At 44.6% G+C, this 19,056-nt stretch overlaps 8 protein-coding genes across 8 annotated transcripts; 4 read left to right on the forward strand and 4 right to left on the reverse strand.

Moving 5' to 3' along the window:
• Positions 1–454: 454 nt before the first annotated feature.
• Positions 455–1,251, reverse strand: PAAG_01054 (hypothetical protein; the record flags this gene model as incomplete). The annotated part of the gene is made up of 4 exons (XM_015844229.1): positions 455–586; positions 665–738; positions 805–1,005; positions 1,119–1,251. The coding sequence occupies 4 exons, from the start codon at positions 1,249–1,251 to the stop codon at positions 455–457; spliced, it is 540 nt and encodes a 179-aa protein (XP_015701010.1).
• A 2,457-nt stretch (positions 1,252–3,708) lies between these two features.
• On the forward strand, positions 3,709–4,052 carry PAAG_11200 (hypothetical protein; the record flags this gene model as incomplete). The annotated part of the gene is made up of 2 exons (XM_015846892.1): positions 3,709–3,735; positions 3,765–4,052. 2 exons carry the CDS (start codon positions 3,709–3,711, stop codon positions 4,050–4,052), a joined length of 315 nt encoding a protein of 104 aa, XP_015703499.1.
• A 351-nt stretch (positions 4,053–4,403) lies between these two features.
• On the forward strand, positions 4,404–7,173 carry PAAG_01056 (ATP-dependent RNA helicase DQX1; the record flags this gene model as incomplete). The annotated part of the gene is made up of 2 exons (XM_015844230.1): positions 4,404–6,695; positions 6,799–7,173. The coding sequence occupies 2 exons, from the start codon at positions 4,404–4,406 to the stop codon at positions 7,171–7,173; spliced, it is 2,667 nt and encodes an 888-aa protein (XP_015701011.1).
• Positions 7,174–7,899: 726 nt separating this feature from the next.
• Positions 7,900–9,375, reverse strand: PAAG_01057 (taurine catabolism dioxygenase TauD; the record flags this gene model as incomplete). The annotated part of the gene is made up of 4 exons (XM_002797152.2): positions 7,900–8,224; positions 8,338–8,598; positions 8,681–8,946; positions 9,070–9,375. 4 exons carry the CDS (start codon positions 9,373–9,375, stop codon positions 7,900–7,902), a joined length of 1,158 nt encoding a protein of 385 aa, XP_002797198.2.
• Positions 9,376–10,443: 1,068 nt separating this feature from the next.
• On the forward strand, positions 10,444–11,481 carry PAAG_01058 (conserved domain-containing protein; the record flags this gene model as incomplete). Its single annotated transcript, XM_002797153.1, has 1 exon — positions 10,444–11,481. The coding sequence occupies one exon, from the start codon at positions 10,444–10,446 to the stop codon at positions 11,479–11,481; it is 1,038 nt and encodes a 345-aa protein (XP_002797199.1).
• A 1,967-nt stretch (positions 11,482–13,448) lies between these two features.
• PAAG_01060 (acetate non-utilizing protein) lies at positions 13,449–14,002 on the reverse strand (the record flags this gene model as incomplete). Its single annotated transcript, XM_002797155.2, has 3 exons — positions 13,449–13,504; positions 13,630–13,729; positions 13,793–14,002. 3 exons carry the CDS (start codon positions 14,000–14,002, stop codon positions 13,449–13,451), a joined length of 366 nt encoding a protein of 121 aa, XP_002797201.2.
• Positions 14,003–14,478: 476 nt separating this feature from the next.
• On the forward strand, positions 14,479–15,348 carry PAAG_01061 (N(5)-glutamine methyltransferase MTQ2; the record flags this gene model as incomplete). The annotated part of the gene is made up of 1 exon (XM_002797156.2): positions 14,479–15,348. The coding sequence occupies one exon, from the start codon at positions 14,479–14,481 to the stop codon at positions 15,346–15,348; it is 870 nt and encodes a 289-aa protein (XP_002797202.1).
• Positions 15,349–15,811: 463 nt separating this feature from the next.
• On the reverse strand, positions 15,812–16,315 carry PAAG_01062 (small nuclear ribonucleoprotein Sm D1; the record flags this gene model as incomplete). The annotated part of the gene is made up of 2 exons (XM_002797157.2): positions 15,812–16,113; positions 16,273–16,315. 2 exons carry the CDS (start codon positions 16,313–16,315, stop codon positions 15,812–15,814), a joined length of 345 nt encoding a protein of 114 aa, XP_002797203.2.
• Positions 16,316–19,056: the final 2,741 nt, after the last annotated feature.

A 19,056-nucleotide genomic window follows, 5' to 3' on the forward strand; every position in this document is an offset into this window, starting at 1 on the left:
ATTACATCCAACATGCAAGAATCCGCGGCCGGCATTTTGGGCGGTGTAAGGTGCAGCAGTGTCGTTGATTACAGACTGCGTTGCGGTAGCACTTGAGAGGAGGTATCCTTCTGGTATCCAGCCATTGTTAGTTACTCCGCATTACCTACCCTTCCATGGACACAGAACATCCAGCAGTACAGTGGGGAATAAGACCACCAAGTATCCTTACATTCTGTCGAGATTGCTCTAAAAACAGGCGCATGTTTCAAAGCTTCTTTTCATTTTCATTATTTACTAACCCTGTCGGTACGAAAACATGAAGTTTGATTCAACCCTGAAGATCCCACTTCCGCCGCTCGTATACGGAGCATGGCTGGTATACCGGGTGTAACTTTGATTAAAAAAAAAAAAAAAAAAAAATTAAGCAATGACAGTCGAACCCAAACAAATTATCAGTGATTTTTAAGGACCCCTAACCACAGGAAGATCCCTCTTTCATGCACAGCATTTCCCCGATAATATACGGGTTGACCCCCAACTCACCGGGAATTGCTGTGTCCGCATCAGTTTCGGCCCCCTGGAATAATGTTACGATGGACCGCCGCTGCAGGTGGGATTAGAATATTAACGACGACCGGAGTTTCCCTGTTGCTAATCATTAAACTATTGCATAATTTGACACCTTTAACCCAGCACGTCGAGTTATTTTGGGGGGATTCTCGGTGTAACCTTCGGAAACTTCAATAGAAAATGCACCTAAATGTTTAACCAATATCAAAATAATTATTCCAGAACAGTGTTTCACTTTGCTGAATTTCTCACTGGCTTTTTCCTTGGGTAAAAGTCTCAGCTCAACGCCAACATGACGGGCGGGATGATCAGAGTTAACCGTACGAATAATACCGGTTTGAAATGGCTCCTCCAAACCTTCCAACGTAAAAGAATCTTTCCCGTTATCCGGAACGCGTGGCTCACTGCTGACAACCCGGTCAACCTTGGAAAATTGGGATAACGGCTTTTTCACTGAATTTTGGTAACTAGTGAGGCCAGCGTCTCATCAGATATCCTTTTCCACTCATTCCACCCGCGTGCCCTTGCCAAGCCGTTGGACTGCAGGGGCACGATGATTCTAGAACGATACGATCTCCGACATGCCTCCGCCATGGCCTGAATATCAGCTCCCATGCTCAAAATTGAACAGGCAATGATTTCATGCGTAGCATCGGCCGTGATGGGGGTGGCTCCCCTGCTGTTAATATCCATATCCATAATGCCAGTTCTATTGAAGGTATGTGTTTGGAAAAACCACTGACGGCATTTTATCTATAATCCGAGATTCGATGATCGCAGCGCTTGACGGCTCAGCGACGAGCGGCTAATAATTGGATGATACCATAATTATTTTTAGAGCCGTAATAAGACCTCTCCAATAGGTGCTCTCGAGTGAATCACCGCTATTTGAAGAATGTTCGAAATTCCATCGGACAGGGCTTGGGTGTTAAAAGTACGGTCTTCTACAACTATCATTTGAGCGTTTGTCGTTATTTGATAGATAATTGACTGTTGGAACAAGTTGTTTTCAGAGCTGCTTTTGCTAAATGACAAAACTTGATATGTCATTTTGAAGAAAATAAGCAATTTATTTATTTATTTATTTTTATTGTGATCAATGTCATGCTTGTTTTTCTACCTCCACAGATCCCCAGACAAAGAAATATACCTGTTGTTAGGGGTCGGCTCTCAATAGATCGATCGACAGGGTTTCGACCGAATGTGTATTTGTTGTTTAACCTCTTTATGTAGTTATGGACCCTCCCATATCCGAGATGGGTTGCTCTTCGCATAGCGTTAAATGCTAATAAATACCATTCAAGCATCGCAAAATGAGCTACACGAGCCAATGCTCATATCCACTAACTGCCTTAATATTGGTTATAGGTGTGGTACAGGTAATGTGAGATAATACGCAAGTACCCCTGGCCCACTTCGCAATAGGACTCTATGGGTTTGAAGCTAAGTATTCACGAAGAAGAATCATCCATCTTCCAGCCCACTATAACCCCAACTTCCAAAATAAAAGGTCCTTGTCCATGAAGATGCCTTGACTGGTGGTGGCAAGAAGCAGGATTCCCTTAACCGAGATTCACGATTCATTTTGGCGCCCGCTGTACTTCATTCAGGTATGAAATTCAGTTTGCCAATATTATCTGCATTAGATAGTCCCTACAAACTCCCTTGGTAAACCACAATGCCCATACTCTTGGAACGAGTGGAGACACGAGAGCGGCAAGTGGGCTCATGCTCTCGACAGGAGGTGGGTAAACCCCAACCTAGCAGCTCCCATGGTCACAGGTTTCAATATGTCCCCAAGTTGATCCGATGAAAGCGAGAATTGCGAGAGTAATTGCTTTCAGGAAGACCAGCAACATGGCTGAACATGAGGCTAGGCCATCCGTGATGGCAGATGTACCATTCGATCACGATTGATAACGAGTTAACGAAGATTCATCAATAGAGCTAGTGCTGATGCCAGATAATTCTCATATCCCCACTCTGACTGTCAATATCTTCCTTCATTCCCTTGGCAGCCAATACTATCATTCGATTACGCAGAGGTAGCTACAGTGGATTTTTTTTTTTTTTTTTTAAAAAAAAAAAGGCTTTGAGGGAGTGGGTTGGGAGCATGGAAAATGGACCAGAAGCAATGTCCAAGTTCGACCAATGATAAACCTGTATTGCTTTCTGTTACACAATGCTGTAACGCGCACATGTTTTTGCACAAATGACCTAGACATCATGAGCGACTGTCCTCCCATCCAATTGGCATCCGAACTCGCTCAGTTCTAATTCACGAGTCCTTTTACCGATGGATATATGGCCAATCCTCATTCTCGCGCTAAACGTGATTTCTAATCTGTAGCGTTGGTTGGCTTACTGCTTCCTTCGCTAGATAAAGGACTGGTGGCATCAATATTAATAACACGAGGAACTTTTGCTGTGTATTTCCCGATGGCGGTGGGCGCGTGACAAGTTTGAGGGCTCAGTCCTCATATTCAGTGGTTCTGTTGGCGAGATAACAGTCTGTTTCATGCCATGTGTGTTGCTGCGATTTGTGGAGGTTGATTAGCACGTGTGGTGAAAGACATCTAGAAAGGTGCCTTAAATGTTCTGACTTGCGTTTGGCTAGCATGAATAATAAGTGTTTAAAGACGACATGCAGCGAAGAAGTGAGTGAAGCGTGTTTCACAAGGTCGACGACATGTCTGGGGTATGTGGCTCGATTAAGCTTAAAATTTAATCTGGGGTTGGCCGGCCCGAGTGGTCTGTGCGCATTTCATCCCGAATGAGAAACACGCGACTATACTGAGAATGTGCTCTGTACCCTATGGAGATATATCCATTGTGCTGGGAATTATCAAAAAGGGACACTGGCAATTACGATATTGCAATCTATTTATTAGGGATTCCAGATAACAGAGACTACATCCTAAGATGTTTTTAATCTGCCCCCCGAAAACCTTGTTTAGCTTCCTCATTCCCCAAACAGAAAGAGAGCAAATCGGCAATACTCACATGGTGACGTCGCTCTGGTCAAACGCTGTAGCAATGTTCCCTGACAGGCCGATAAAAGAAGTCTGTGGGTGCGGTTCAGGAATTTTCTGAGCCATCCAACGCGGAATAATGAAACACTCAATTTTTTTGATTGCTTCTCACGAGGATACCCTCATGCGATATGAGCATTTAAATCAATCGGTAAGGTAATCCTTAACTCCTCCTGCTAGCCTCTAAACCAAAATTCAACCTTTGTCAATCAGCCACTCTTTCCAAATATCAAGATAGCATTGACGGACCCGATGGAGTCGAAATCCATCCCGATTGGCTCCGCCGCCATACAGTCAGAAAACAGGCGCAGAGATCTGATAGTCGCAGAGGAGGAAAGACTCGTTGCAACCAGCAGCCCCGATGCCTCACAGAGCTATTTGAAGCATGATCACGGGAGGAAAACAGGTGTTGATAAATGGCGAGGATTTGGAGTTCCTAGTGAAGTCAGTAGGATAGCAAATTATTAATAAGATAACAATTGTTGTTTGAAGATAAAAGCATGACCTCGAGTGACAAAAGCATGAGGACAAAAAAGTTTAAGGAAGAGCAAATTACGGATAGTTACTTAGTCAGCCCCAGAAAACGATTCCGTAATATATGGTAATTGAAATACCGTAATATTTCACTTTTGTTACACTGATCCTTTTTTTCACCTGAGCATCAAATCCTCGGGCTGAGAAGAATGAAAGGACGAAACACCATCTTCTCAATGATACAATGTATGAATGCATGGGAATATCCTTTTCTGATTCTTTTTACTCGTTTCCCTTTTCATTGTCCTATTATACACTGCTTGGACTTTCGATTTTGTTTCTATCATGACAGAAGAGAGAGCATTGAAAAATAGCTTGGATGCGGGCCTGAAATCACTTCAGCAGCCACATTCTGTCAATATCAACCAGAGTGATGCGAAACCATTGCTTTCGCCTGAAAGCACCAATTTGAGCAAGAAACGGAAAATAAAGGAGGATACAACCAGACCAGGGAAGCAACGCCCTGATCAAAAGCGCTTGGTGTTCCGCAATGGAAGTTCATCAGCGGCAACAACAGCTGCCATTGAGAATGCTCCGGTAGCAAAGGATAACTCTACGAGCAATAACGTCATACCTATACGTCAGTTGAGTAATATAAGAAATGTTGCCAGAGACAACAGAGACAAACGACGAAGAGGTCCTGGTCATGCGCCTAATAATGCATCTACGTCGTTAAAAGACCGGGCGAAATTGCTCTATCAAAGCCGCAAAGAGCTGCCAATTTTCCCACATGCAGATGAGATCCGCAAAAGCCTCCAACGCAATAACGTCACGTTGCTCGTTGGTGAGACTGGCAGCGGGAAGAGTACGCAGGTGCCGCAGTTTTTGGTTGATGAGAATTGGGTACGCCCCAAAAGCGTCAAAGTCCCTGCTTTAGTGACAAAAAAAGGAGCGCCGGTTGAGGGCGAGTCAGAAAATTCAGGAATGAATAGCAGTGATCCGTTGGAAGAAAAGACCGTTATGACGGATATCACGGTTGGTGGATGCATTGCCATCACCCAACCCAGGCGTGTCGCTGCCGTCTCCCTGGCGAGACGCGTTGCAGAGGAAATGGGCACTCCACTGGGAAATTCGCACCCTGCGAGTAAAGTTGGATACTCGGTACGGTTTGATTCTTCAACATCGCCTAATACAAGGATAAAGTTTTTGACGGAGGGGATGTTGCTTCAAGAGATGTTGACGGATCCTTGGTTGACGAAATACAGCGCAGTGATTGTCGATGAAGTGCACGAGCGGGGAGTTAATGTCGATCTTATTTTGGGGTTTCTGAAGAATATGGTTTCCGGGAAAAACGAGGGAAGGGGTGGATTGCCGCTGAAAGTGGTTGTGATGAGTGCCACAGCGGATATGGAAAGCTTGATTGGGTTCTTTGGAGAAGGGTTGAAGAAGAATCAGGAAGAGAAACATGTAACGGGCTCTGAATGGAGTGGGATATCAAAGGAACATGGAATTTCGGAAAGTGGCAAGGTGAATAAGAATAGCGACGTTCCTTGCCACAACGGCCCAGCCTTGACCTTGTCAAACGCCGTCTCGGTCTGCCATATTAAGGGCCGCCAATATCCCGTCAAGGTTATCTACTCTCCTGAGCCTGTTCATGATTTTGTAGACGCAGCTCTCCAAACAATCTTCCAGGTCCACATGAAAGAACCGCTACCAGGTGATATTCTGGTATTCCTAACAGGTCAAGAAACGGTAGAATCTCTCGAGGCACTCGTCAACGAATACGCCGTTGGGATGGACCCAGCATTGCCAAAAGTTCAAGTACTTCCCTTATTCGCCGCTCTTCCGCAAGCAGCGCAGCAACATGTCTTCATCCCAGCTCCTCCGCGAACCCGCAAAATCATCCTTTCCACAAACATCGCTGAGACGTCCGTCACTGTTTCCGGTGTCCGCTACGTCATCGATTGCGGGAAAGCGAAGATGAAACAATTCCGAACACGCCTGGGCTTAGATTCGCTCCTCGTTAAACCCATATCGAAATCTGCAGCGATTCAACGGAAAGGTCGTGCAGGCCGAGAGGCTCCAGGTCAATGTTACAGGCTTTACACAGAAAAGGATTACTTGGCACTACAAGAAGCGAACACGCCTGAGATCCTACGTTGTGACTTGAGTCAGGCGATTTTGAATATGAAAGCAAGAGGCGTGAATGACATTGTTGGGTTCCCTTTCCTGACGCGTCCGTCCCGGGAAGCCCTTGAGAGAGCGTTACTGCAGCTCTTCAGCATCCAAGCACTGGACGAGACAGGAGAGATCAGTGTGATTGGCGAGAAAATCGCTAAGCTCCCTCTCACCGCGCAGCTGGGTCGGGTACTGCTCGCCAGCGCGGAACACGGGCCTGACTGCTTACGCAATGCCATTGATATCATCTCATGTCTCAGTGTTGAGAATATTTTCCTGAATACAACGTCTGAGGAGAAGAAGGGGGAGGCGGAAAAGGCACGACGGGACCTGTATCGAAGAGAAGGGGATCACCTGACGATGCTTGCTACAGTACGGGCTTATGTTGCTGAAACCTCCGATCGGAAGGCATGGGCAAATAGGCATCTCGTCTCACATCGGGCAATGCAGGCGGTTATGGTACGTGAAAAATATTATTCTCTTTCAAATTCTACTACTATTACTCACATGGAGAGGTAACCACCAAGACTAACAAAACGATGGGTATGTTCTGTTTGAACAGGACGTTCGAAAACAGCTCATAGCGCAATGTCGACAAACCAAACTCCTTCCAAACGACAAAGACGCCACCAATGCCAACAGCAATAGTCAGACTATCTTTTCATCGGAAGAAGACCCTGTCCCGATCTTGAAATCCTTCCTAGCTGGCTTTGCTTCCAACACTGCTCGCCTCTTCCCTGATGGCAGCTACAAAACCATAGTTGGCAACCAGACTGTTGCCATCCATCCATCGAGCGTGCTGTTCGGCCGTAAGGTCGAGGCAGTTATGTATATTGAGTACGTGTTCACGAGTAGAAGTTACGCAAGGTGGGTGAGCGCTGTGCAGATGGATTGGGTTGGGGAGGCTTTGGGGGGAGGGTCAATGGTTTACAAATGATGAAATATATACCCCGTGGGGGGGGGGGGGGGGGGGGTGCTTTGGACCTGAGCAAAACATCGTGTGGTGCATCAATAAGTTTACGAATTTAAATAAACGGCTATTGCTTCTCATGTTCTGCATCACGATATCCCTTTCACCCCCACAAATTTATCTAACCACACGATGCTGAAAATAAATTCACTACTTCAAATGAAAGAGCCGAATTGATTCCCTAGCCAGGGGCCTGCGTCATAAATTTCACCTTTTCTCAAGAGCTTTCAGGATTTCGCAGGAAAACTTCGGGGTTAGTGGGAAAAGGCTTTGATGCCCTGGGGCCAAATGATCCGATCACTATCACTCGGTTAGGATTGTGGAGTTCTCCAGAATATCAAATCTCTGACAGTTCATACGGATGATTTCAATAATTTTTAGGACTAGTAGTCTATATAAAACCCCTATCATTTCAACCTCTAACCTCTTAACTATAAACTACATCCTGGAAATGGTAACTAGATGTCTGGGATGAAAGGGAGAGGAGAGGTTGCAACATGATTTCAAGCAGCTGCGCCACCTGACCAATGACACAACAGCATTAAATACTAAGCGAAGAAAATTACTGTCAGCTAAATACTTATCGACCTCCAAAAATATGTAAATATCTGGCATGTAGTTACAGGACGACCTTTAAAATTCTCGAAAAACACTCTCTAATCCGCATCCAGCAGTGCCACAGGGGCTGATTATTTACTTGAATTCCCCTCTTTTCTTCTCATTGGTGTCCCAGAACGGGAGCGACCATCCCCCTTCGCTCTCCGGTGTTGCCAGCCAGAGACGCATGAGGTGTCTCCGTGGAGCAGGGGGTGGATAGTCTTTGTATTCCGTGCGGGCATGAAGGATGTGGGAGTTAGCGAGGGATTGGATATCTCCGACGTCGAGAACCATGTGGAGGGCGAGTCTGAGACAGGTCTCTTCGAGGACAGTGAGCGCCTCGAGTTGTGCGGGAGACAATGGAGGGATGATGCCCTTGTCGGAAAAGCGGGTGAGGGATCGGACAAAATATGGATCCCATCTGTGGAAACAATTTTATTTTTATTATTATTAGACATCAATGCTTTGTGGAAATATTTTTGGACTCGAAAGGAAGGCCCCACATGGTTTGAGGGAGGAGGTTTTGTTGCTCACTTCGCAAATACCCGCCCATCCTCCTTTGGCTCGACGTAGAAAATGCAGGCTCTTATATATTCCTCCTGGCCAATACTGGTTTCCCCTTTGCGGTCGATATACCAGATGGGCTTCGTGAGCGTTTCAAGTACGTCCGGTCGTGTTTTGGCGATTCCGTTGTACACCTGGTGTGTTGAGACGATATCGGACTCCCCACCCTCGAGCGCTTTTGCGATGCAAAGAAGTCCAACGATATCACCGTCGTCCGTGTGAAAGAATTGTCTATCCCCACGCCGAAAGTGATTTAGCACCGGGAAATCCTATGGTTCAGAAGAAAACAAGAGTCGAAAATGGAAACACACACCTTGCGTTTGTTCTATATATGCGCACTCTGTCGGTTTGTGTGGAGTCCTCTCCCAGGTCCTTGACATGGCCAAGGACATGGCCACGGCCGTTTTGACTGACGAAGTATCCCAGATATGTGCCCAATCCCATATATGCCACGGCAGACTTGTGATTACCCCATTGCTCGACGGGAAATCCCTTGAACAGGATAAACCCTCTGCAATTGATAATGTCCTCCCTCAGCTCTGCGAGAAAAGATGAGAGTTTGGGAAGGGGGAAGTTACTCTGTGGTATGCTTATCCTCGGGTTAGAAATTCCCTGGGCAGATTTGGCACGCACACGTTCATTTCTTTGGTCAAGGTTTTAAAAATTTGGAGATTAGTTCAGCGTACAGAGGGAAAACCCCACCTTAGAAATAACTGTCAGAGAAATTCTGGCATCAAGGAAGGTATCCGCAGCCTGGCTCAACTCGGCAATCTCTGCCTCACTGAATTGATGCATCCATTTCTCAGGATTATTCGTGTAATCCTCGGCCTTCCAGACTGTCCGACCGGTTATCTCTTTGGGGAACTCTGAGAATGGTTTCGCCTGTTCATAGATTGGGGGATGCTGGCCGCTGGTCTTGGGCCCGTCTGGGAATAGGTGCAGTGGAAGGGGACTGCCTTTGAGCTGGTGAAGGGCCACAGATGAATTTTCGCACTGGACAGGTGCCATGATTTGGATAATTGGTTATGAACGGGGCGGGTATGCTGATGGAAAGTTGATAATAAACCCAGAGAAGCGTAGGGTAAACAAAGCCCCTTAATATGTTTTGGTTTCCTGCTGTCGCGGGATCATCCTGTAACTGTATTTGTGCATTATGGCTTGCTGCAGCGCCCACCAAGGGACAATCAGGGTCGAAGTCAATTTTGTTTAATTGTCATTTTATCAATTGAATGCGACCATATGGCATGTAAAATGGGTATTCTATTGGGCGAAAACACCGGGTTGAGAGGAGAGAAATGGGAGAATGGGATTGGCCCGGGCTGACAGCTCCTCGTAAGGGAATGGACCAGCGGGCGGATGGTGCAATTGATCGGTATTCTGTTGCGATTCCATAAGACTAATTGGTGGGACTCAGTTTATAGTTACTTAGTTAACCAGTTGACGATTATGGCTACTTGATGTTAATTAACGTTTTAACTACATCGCCAAGCGGGAGGTTAAACTCGATTCTGGCTTCACCTTGGGGGGTTTCACCCTCGTTTTTCTCCGCCGAAACGGCTTCGGTGAGTGCTTGCAGTCAACTTCCTTCTATTTCACCCCGGAGCTGCATGCATTCGCCTATGGTTTGCATCGAAGTCAAATTCAGGAGTTGCCCGTCCTTGGCCCGTATAACGACTCGCCCATATATATATATATACATATGTTATATATACTGTGGCAATGGTCGCCCGAAAGGCAAAGGAGAAAGAGATACGGGGGCTGCAGAAAACGAGCAGGCGTGATCAGGCAACATGGCGGCTTCTGATATGGCCTGTTCAGTGGGCAGTTTACCACGTAGGCCAAAAGCGCTCGGGATAACAAAGGACGCGCAGAGTGAGAGAGAGTCTACCAGTCTACGTGCTCTCTCGCCCTCCACCCCTCACGCTTCCTTCACAAGAATTCCCCCAAAAGAGCCATCTTGCAGGCCCTGCTCGTTCTTTGAAAAAAAAAAAAAAAAAAAATAGAGGAGAGAAAAGAGAAAAAGGCCAGGAACCGCTGCAAGCAAAAACTACTCAGACAACAGCGATTTAACTCTCCATGGAGCGACAACCCCAACTTTCCCTTTCCGTTGGCAAGGAACGAACCAAAGTGGAACCAGCCAAGGCGGATCCTGCAGGGATAGACTGGGAGAAGGGAGAGCACGAGGGTTTTGTTTCGATCGCAAACCATTCTCTTTTCCTGTCAGTGTACGGCCCAAACCGTCGCTCCAATTCACCGATTGTGATCGTATTGCCCGATGTAGGATCCAGCTGCAGACAATGGACCGCCGTCCGGAAACTCGTTCAACGGACAACTCGCGTTCTGCTCTACGATCGCTCTGGCTATGGGGACTCTGAGGAAATGTCAAACCCCACTGCGCCCACTGCTGAAAATCTTGCACTCGAGCTTGATTCGCTTCTCACTGGGGCGGAGATCAAACCCCCGTATATTCTCGTCTGTCACTCATATGGGGGGATCATTGCTCGGGAATTTCTACACCTGAAAAGGTTCAAGGGTGAACTTTGCGATGTCATAGGGATAGTCTTTGTGGAAGGTGATCACGAGGACACTCCGGCTTTAGCACGCCATCCGGGTCTACAGGCGCTCACCAAGGGACACGAGGATCTGCTCGAGGTCGCCGAAACCGACGAAGTCGTGTTGGATAAGGAAGATTACGAAGCCCTTGTAGACGAGTCTCAGAGTTCTAAACTCCATGAAATGGCAGATGCTGAGTTCAACCAGATTGAAGAGAGCTGCTTGGAACTAGGGAAGAAAAACCAGTTGGAAGCCGATCCTCCCATTCTCGGGTCGTATCCTGTCAGTGTCTTGAAGGGAGACTCTGCAAGATCTCATGAGATATTATACGAACTTGCTATTAAGGAAGGGAGAGAACCATCCATGGCACCCCAGGCGGAGTGGAAGAGGGTAATAGCCGATTTTCGGGAACTGGATGAATTCCTGCAAACGGAGAATTTGAGATTGTCAACGAAACATTCCTACTCGATTGCAAGACGTGGTGGCCACAACATCCATCTTACGGAACCCAAAGCCATATTGAGGGAGGTTAACTGGGTGTTAGATAATACTTGGCGCTAGACAGGGAGGGGTTCCATTGGAGATGGTTTGTTTGGTTGGCTTTTTTTCCATTTGGGGCAAAAGGCGCTGTTTTGTTGATGGTATCCTTTCCTATTGGATGATTATGCAGCATCCATTGAGTGTATGGATAGAAATGGCCCCATCGCCTTCGTTATGTGGTTTTTTTGTTCAACCTTTTCAGAATGTCTTCGGTTATGTTCGTTTCTCGCCTGCACATTCTTCTCCTCACGCTCGAAGCACCCACAGAACGATCGTGTCCAGTTTAATTAAGAATAGGGTTTTGTATTTTTAATTCTCCACGCTATGTGAAAAGGCAAGTGTTAGCTAGCTCATCAACGTTAAGAATGAATCAACCATTTTGACAGAAGACAAAAGTTCCAGGGCTGGGCCGCCCGATTGCATGAAGCAGAGAATCTCCATGCAAAGGAGCCATATGATAGTATTATGACAGAGATGTATCAAAAACTGGCGTGACCGAGTACTTCGTGTATGATTCAAATCACGTATCCACGGATGGATACATCCCTGATGTCTTCACGACCTGAAACTGAAAACTGGCCCAAGGGAAATCCAGTGATAACAAATTATTCAAAGGAGTTTCTCTTTCATGGTGTTATATACCTTGGTAACCAGTGGAGGGAGGATTGAAGAAAGAAAATAGCAAAGTACCATATTGAGAAATTCGTGGTGAGGCTGAGCAAGACAAATAGAAACATGATGAAGAAAGCAGTAAGATGTTTTCTTACATTAAGAAGTTTCTTAAGTTGAAAGAAACCTTGGACCTTGAGAATCCCAAAAAAAAAAAAAAAAAAAAAAAAAAAAAAAAAAAATTCACAAAGGCCCAGATAAACAACAATTAATAAAATAACAGGAATATCATGAAACAAAGGAAAAGCAGCCAGCTTACAAAAAATAAAGCATTTCCAGGAGAGTTTCTTACAACTGCATTGTTCCAGCTTTTAGTATCAAGGTTTAAATACACGGCAGGATCAAGGACAACAGACCCCAAAACTACGCACGCTATGCCGTAGTTTTCCGTAAAATGAAATCCAGCTTTCATATCCCACGGCCAAGTTTTATATATCCCAAAAAGAAAATAAAGATAAGAGATAGAGAGCCGATGCCGGGTGGATCATCATAAATCAAGAGGTAAAAAATAAAATAAAATATAAATAAAAAAAAGGGCCTTCCACCTACATCACCGTACACATGGCGACATGGTGATCGACAACATATTTGCTCCCAACCTTTTGTCTCACTCCGTAAAAGGGAGGTGCCCGGATTACTCGAATCAAATTTCGATCATACTTCCCTTTCATGTTGCATATGGGACACGTCTGGGGGCAAGAGGTTATGGAGCACCCCACGCGGAACGGAAGGATATTTGACTCCTTCAGCATCGAGCAGTTGTCAAAACCATTTCCCTTTTTGCACGGGTGACTGATAGTGAACCACCGATGCAAACATGTAGGCGATTTGAAAAGCACGGGTCGACACATGATTTGTTGTGTGTAGACTGTGCTAGATAGAATCGACGCAAAGTTTTTGAAACGGAAATGAGTGATTTCCCTTAACAGAAGCAGGGTGGCTTTGATGGATGGGAGGGAAAGTATCAGTGACCAAACGACGAAGATCGATAGTGATGTATGTAGCTCTCTGTCCGCCTTGGATACCAGTGGAATCGTATTCTCTTGACAGAAATGGATCTTGGATATGGAAGAGGAGAGGCTCAGGTTTTTAAGCCGTGCAGAGGGGAAACACAAATAACATCAAGCACACATACTTTCGAATCTTGGTGGTGAATGCCCATAGCGAATGGGTCGAAGTTGTACACAATATATTCTTCACTCTTTGAACTATAGCAAAGGGTGAAGTTAATGTTTAACAACGCTGATAAATGATTCAAATCAAATCGCAAACATTCAGGGAATAAACCATCGAAAGCCCTTTCATGCTTTGAAATAATTTCAATCTTTGCTTTTAATAGCATTCATAAGTTCGTAAAGCTGGCCAATCTGTTGGTCTAATAATATACGAAAGTATAGGGTTAGTAACCATACGCTAGCGCGATTGAAAGAGGGGAGGCGAAACAAAGCCTGTAAAAAGAACAAAAGGAGAAAAGCGAAAGAAAAGAGAATAAAAAAGTACCACTCATTTTATCAATCTTCGCTTTGTCTAGCTTTTCTCCCTGCCAAGTGTCTCCTTCTAGTTTTTGAGCATAGCTCTGCCACTCGGTCAGAAATCCAACCTATTCCGCGATGTCAGTCTTTGTTTGCAAATGCGGTCATGAAGGTTGGCAAAATTGGCTTACAATATGGATAGGATTATCTATATTCCTGTGGGCTCGAAATTCGCTCTTCACGTATTCATCACCGAGAAGACGCATATCCTTTGGAAGCTTTTTCCGATGGGCTCTGAGCAAACGACGATAGAGCTGGAGCGGTGGAAGTAATGCAAACTGCTGTCCAGCATTTGAGAGTGTGGGCAGCGGATTAGCCAACAGTTTAGGGGACGCCCTCATTTCGAAATACTGCAGTCAAAATAGAAGTTGAATGAAATATAGGATCCGAAACTGTTAGAACTTGAGCAGTACAATGCAGCGTGAAGGTTGGAGCTTTGTTTAAGGAGAAAGAGGATGCGTGGAAGAAAGGAAAAAATGAAGAAAGGAAAGGACTAATTGTCCCAGGGCTGTCAGAGCGGAGGTGAGAAAGAAAAATAAAAAAAATCGATATACGGAGTACGCCATGTATTCAAGCATTGAAGGGCTTTGCGGAAACTTTTTTTTTCCAAGGATGTTCACAATGTCTCCGTAACCACTCGAGTCACGTGATGTATAATTTTGCATTCAAAATGCCGCCGCCAAAAATATTATCTTGACAACATCTGACTGAGCACAAACCTGGGAAGAGCAGCAAGTAGTCAATGGCGGCGTTTATCTTACAGCGGGGTTTAACACCATGAGTCAAGCTTTCCGGGGATCCCTTCAATAATTTAGCCATGCTTCCAACCCCTTCAACCTCGCACGTTTGTTTCGACACGATCTATGAACCAGCGGAAGATAGCTATCTATTCCTCAATACACTCTCCTCCGCTACAGAGACTGCTTGGCTAAGCCGTAGATTCAATGACTCCGGCAATAACTCTTCCCAGCCGCGCTCTGTCTTCAACTACTCCCCTCAACCACTTGTGGTTGAGGTCGGTATAGGCTCAGGCGTAGTCCTTGCCTTTGTGGCCGCAAACGCCATTCACATCTTTGGGAGGAAGGATATACTAACCCTGGGCACCGATGTGAATAGTAATGCATGCCGTGCAACACGGCAAACAATTCTCGAAGCCATTAGTGAGTCCCAGAAACACGAACTTGGGAATCCCGTTGCGGAAATGTCTGTAGGATCCTTTTTCCTGTCATCTCTTACGGCAGATCTGTGCACACCCCTCAGGCCTGGCTCGGTAGACGTCCTCATATTCAACCCTCCATACGTGCCCACCCCGGAACTACCAGATATACCATCACCCGAAATGGAAGACTCGGCCCCGGTTAACTCATCTCAGTCTAAATTCGAGCATGAGTCCCACCTCCTATCCCTCTCCTATGCTGGGGGGCAACTTGGAATGGAAACTACAAATCGGCTTATAGAGTCAATACCAGATGTTCTGAATCCAGCTCGCGGCGTTGCTTACGTGTTGCTCTGCGCTCAAAATAATCCGGATGAAGTGAGATCGCGTATCGCATGTTGGGGATTGGGCTGGACCGCTGAAGTTGTGGGGAGCAGTGGTGCTAAAGCTGGTTGGGAACGGTTGGTGATATTGCGGATTTGGAGGCAATTCAATGCAATAGAAATGAAAAGAAATGGTTTCGTAACATGATTTAATTTCACCAGCCAGCGAGACGGTAGTGTTTACATGTGCACGGGTTACAGACAGCTCGAATTGACGTGTTCGTCAATCGAATGGACTAACATACTTCACCCACCAAAATGTTTCGGAGTTAAAAATGTATATTAGAGCATGTCCATTCAAAGAGGCCCTTGTTAAACTCGTCTCATTCCGTAAGCTCGCCGACTCGAGTAGCAAGCAGAAAAAACAAAACCAGCATAAAATAAGACGAAGATTCATGAAGCCATCCATCCAGATCCACACATGCCAGAATTGTTGCAGAAAAAAAGAAAAAAAAAATTAAAAGGCAACACAAAGAAACCTCCTACATCATTGGGTTCTTTAGAGGTGATAATTGTCGTTGGTTCGGACGCCCAGATAAGATTGGAAACTCATTGCAGTATGGCCTCTTTCTAATCCTTTACTCAAACTCCCATATTGAGATATTGTCAGATCAGAACCCTCGCCCCCGTCCTCGCCCTCTGCCCCTCCCGCCGCCTCGGCCTCGGCCACCGCCTCTTCCCCGTCCACGATCCGTCTCCTTCCTAGCTTTGTTCTTTGGTTTTGGGGCATCATCGACGAGAAGTGTATCCAGCGGAAGGCTGTCTGGGAGTATGTAGTATCTGATTGTCGAGCCACGAATGTTTATTGTATCAAGGGAGATAGGGTCGCGGCCTTTTGTGGTCATCTTGACTGTTCGCAGCGCCGTGTTCATTTGCGGGGAAACGGATGTGATGGTACCGTGGAGAATGGTGCCTAATCAACTCCACAACAGGTTAATAACAACATGTTTAAAGAACCAAATAGTTTATCAAATGGAGGACATTGCTCTGGAGGCAAAGGTCACCAAGGGTCCAGGGACGGAAGAATGGATGATCGAGTGCACATGGTAAGCAATAAGTGGAAAGAGGGTACCATTTTTGAGCTCAATCGTCACTGTTTCATTCGCACACTTCATAAGAAAGCTGTATCAAGCGAAATTTCATCAGCTGGCAATCCCACATTTTTTGGCAAAAAATGAATAGAAAGCTCCTTGGGGGAATGTCGAGGAATGAAAACTTACCGTACGAGCTTCATAATGTAATGTGTGCCCGCTGGCACAAGAGCAATTCACTGATTCAACGAATAATATTGTTCCTATCCCGCAAAACTCGCGTTTCGGTGGAATTGTGGAGAAGGACGGTCGAGAACCACTGAATTGCAAGGTTGATGCCGCGACTTGATGTGCTTTGGAGTTGAGGTCGACATTTCCCAAGAGCGGCCAATCACGTGATGTCCAACCTCAACATGGATTGAAGTCGGTAATTTTTGGATCAATTCAAGCCGAATATATATATATATATATATTATTTTTAACACTCTACAGATTTTTGTTTGTTTCTTTCGAAGTTATGGACAACAATACAACGAAGCTCTTACACAAATTAAAAGGAATATGCCACTTCTTGCAATACCTAAGTCCGCAGCCTGCTCTGCTCATTAGTTCATGATGTTGATGAATGTTCTCTCTCATCAGCAAGTTAAAGCTTTCAACTCTACAAGTCAGCTGATTAACATTCTCTGGTGTTCAATGAAGATCTCATCTAGTTCATGGGTGTTTTGTTCCTTGAAAACATTAGGGTTTTGTGTCTCTGCAATGAAGGACACACCATGGCCTGCCGAGTTACAAATTTGTTCCTTAGGTTGCCCTACATTTCCTGATGTGATGGGTAACTAAAGGTAAAGCTGTCAGGCCGCTTTCAGTGGCATCTCAGCTCACCCAATCTGTGCATATCCACCGAAGACGCCCTTTCCCATAGATGCAAATTATATATATTTTGCTTGGGAATTTGCCTGGCCGTGCCTACAACAACTATGGATGTTTCAGAGATTGGCCTATTCGACTATTTACGTCTCCAAAAACTTAAGAAACTACATCAATTTGCTAGGATCCTGGATAAGTGGCCTACCAGCAATGCGGAAGCTGCAAGCCCATTTCTCAACCGTATCGATTCGCGCGGATGGATCTCAGATGCATCAAATGATACGAACCGGCTTTGTAACCTATCTCTCAACCCAGGGAAAATCAATTTTCAGTTGAGGCTCCATCTGATTTTCTGTGTCCTCTCACTTTCAAGATCCTGATGTGTGGACTACTTTCTGTCCACTGCATTCAATCCTAGAATGTAACACAGAAACATTTGTGATGCTGTTTCTGATCAAATCATTGTCCTTCACTGCCTTCTAGAGTTGCACAGTATTGAACATCCTTCTAGGTTTGGCAATGTAAAAGTAAAAGAAATATATATTCATTTCTCATCAAATCAGAAAGTTATCATCTGAAATCTGCTGGCTTCATTGAGCAGGTGTTCTTCAATCATACTTCTTCTCTGCTTTGTTTTAGCACTTTTTTAGTAAATATTTTAGAAGTTTTGTAGGTTATATTGTACTTCACTTTGTGAGTTTTTTATTTACTGTCAGTTTCAATTTTTGTTGAATCTCAACTATTTACTTTCATTAATGTAGTGAATCAATCAGATTTTTCAGTGAAACAAATATACAATTTGAGAGGTGCTTGCTAATTTAGTTGAAAATACAAAATACATAGAAATTAACAGCAAGTAAAAAGCTTTGTTAAAGCAATCACTTATAAAAGTACATAGACTAAAAAAATACTTTTTACTCAAACTATTCTCAAGAATTTTCAGATGATATGGCCTGTCACTTTCAGTCCTCCTCACCTTTCATTTAAAGAGTTTTTCTTTACTTCTTATTTTCTATTTTTTTCTGCAGTTCTGCATTCGCTAGATCCTTATTTCAAGGCTCTCATGAGAGGTTGAGCGTTGACTATCATGGAAAACCCACGATGATTTGGTGGTGGTTTGAGGTGTGGTTAAAATAAGCTTATTTTAACTTCTCCCGCACCAACCATGTGGCTCAACACGTGGGTAATCTGTGCTTCCTCCTGACTTAGGAAGTTACCTTGTGTATTCAGAATGACCTGAACAATCATCATAAATGTTAAATTCATTTTTCTTTACTCAACATCAGATTGATATCTTTTCTTTAACATGCAGCAATGGCAGATTTAAACGGCTTGATCTGTAAAGCATTTGAAGAAATCAGATTCATTGAAACAAACATGCATGCTTTACTATGAAATTCATTCATAGAAATGTTGTCCCTGGGCATGTTGAATATATTTAATTGTATCACTCATTATAAGATGTGCTATTAGAAATCAGAATGACGAATGACGAGCTGCCATCTAAATTGCGATATTAAATAGGCAATATTCAATTATCTTGATGATGCAAGCATATATGTTTGTGTATATGCTGAAAGCACTGATTTTCTCTTTCTCCCTTCCCCTGCTGGGACTTATGAGTTTAGACTTTAAGCCTCTACACCATCATCCAAAATTTTTCAAGTCAAAATGTTGAATATAAAAGTGTGAATATTACTTGAGAAAGTGAGGACTCATTTTCAAGTTTCCTCCAACCTGCCAGTTGCTAATAGCTTCAGAATAATAGTCACAAGATTGAAAATGTGCCTCTTATTGGCAAGCACTCCTTCTTGATGTCCCTCAACGCAACTCTAGTAAGTTCATGTTTGAGTGACTGTTGAGAGTGGTTGAGGCTTGATTAGCATTGGCAAAATTAGCTGTCAGCATATATTCTTCCTTTGAAGTAGATGTTTGTTCATTCATCATGTATCACA

The sequence above is a fragment of the Paracoccidioides lutzii genome, assembly GCF_000150705.2.
Source record: "Paracoccidioides lutzii Pb01 unplaced genomic scaffold supercont2.2, whole genome shotgun sequence".
Classification (NCBI taxonomy): Eukaryota; Fungi; Ascomycota; class Eurotiomycetes; order Onygenales; family Ajellomycetaceae; genus Paracoccidioides; species Paracoccidioides lutzii.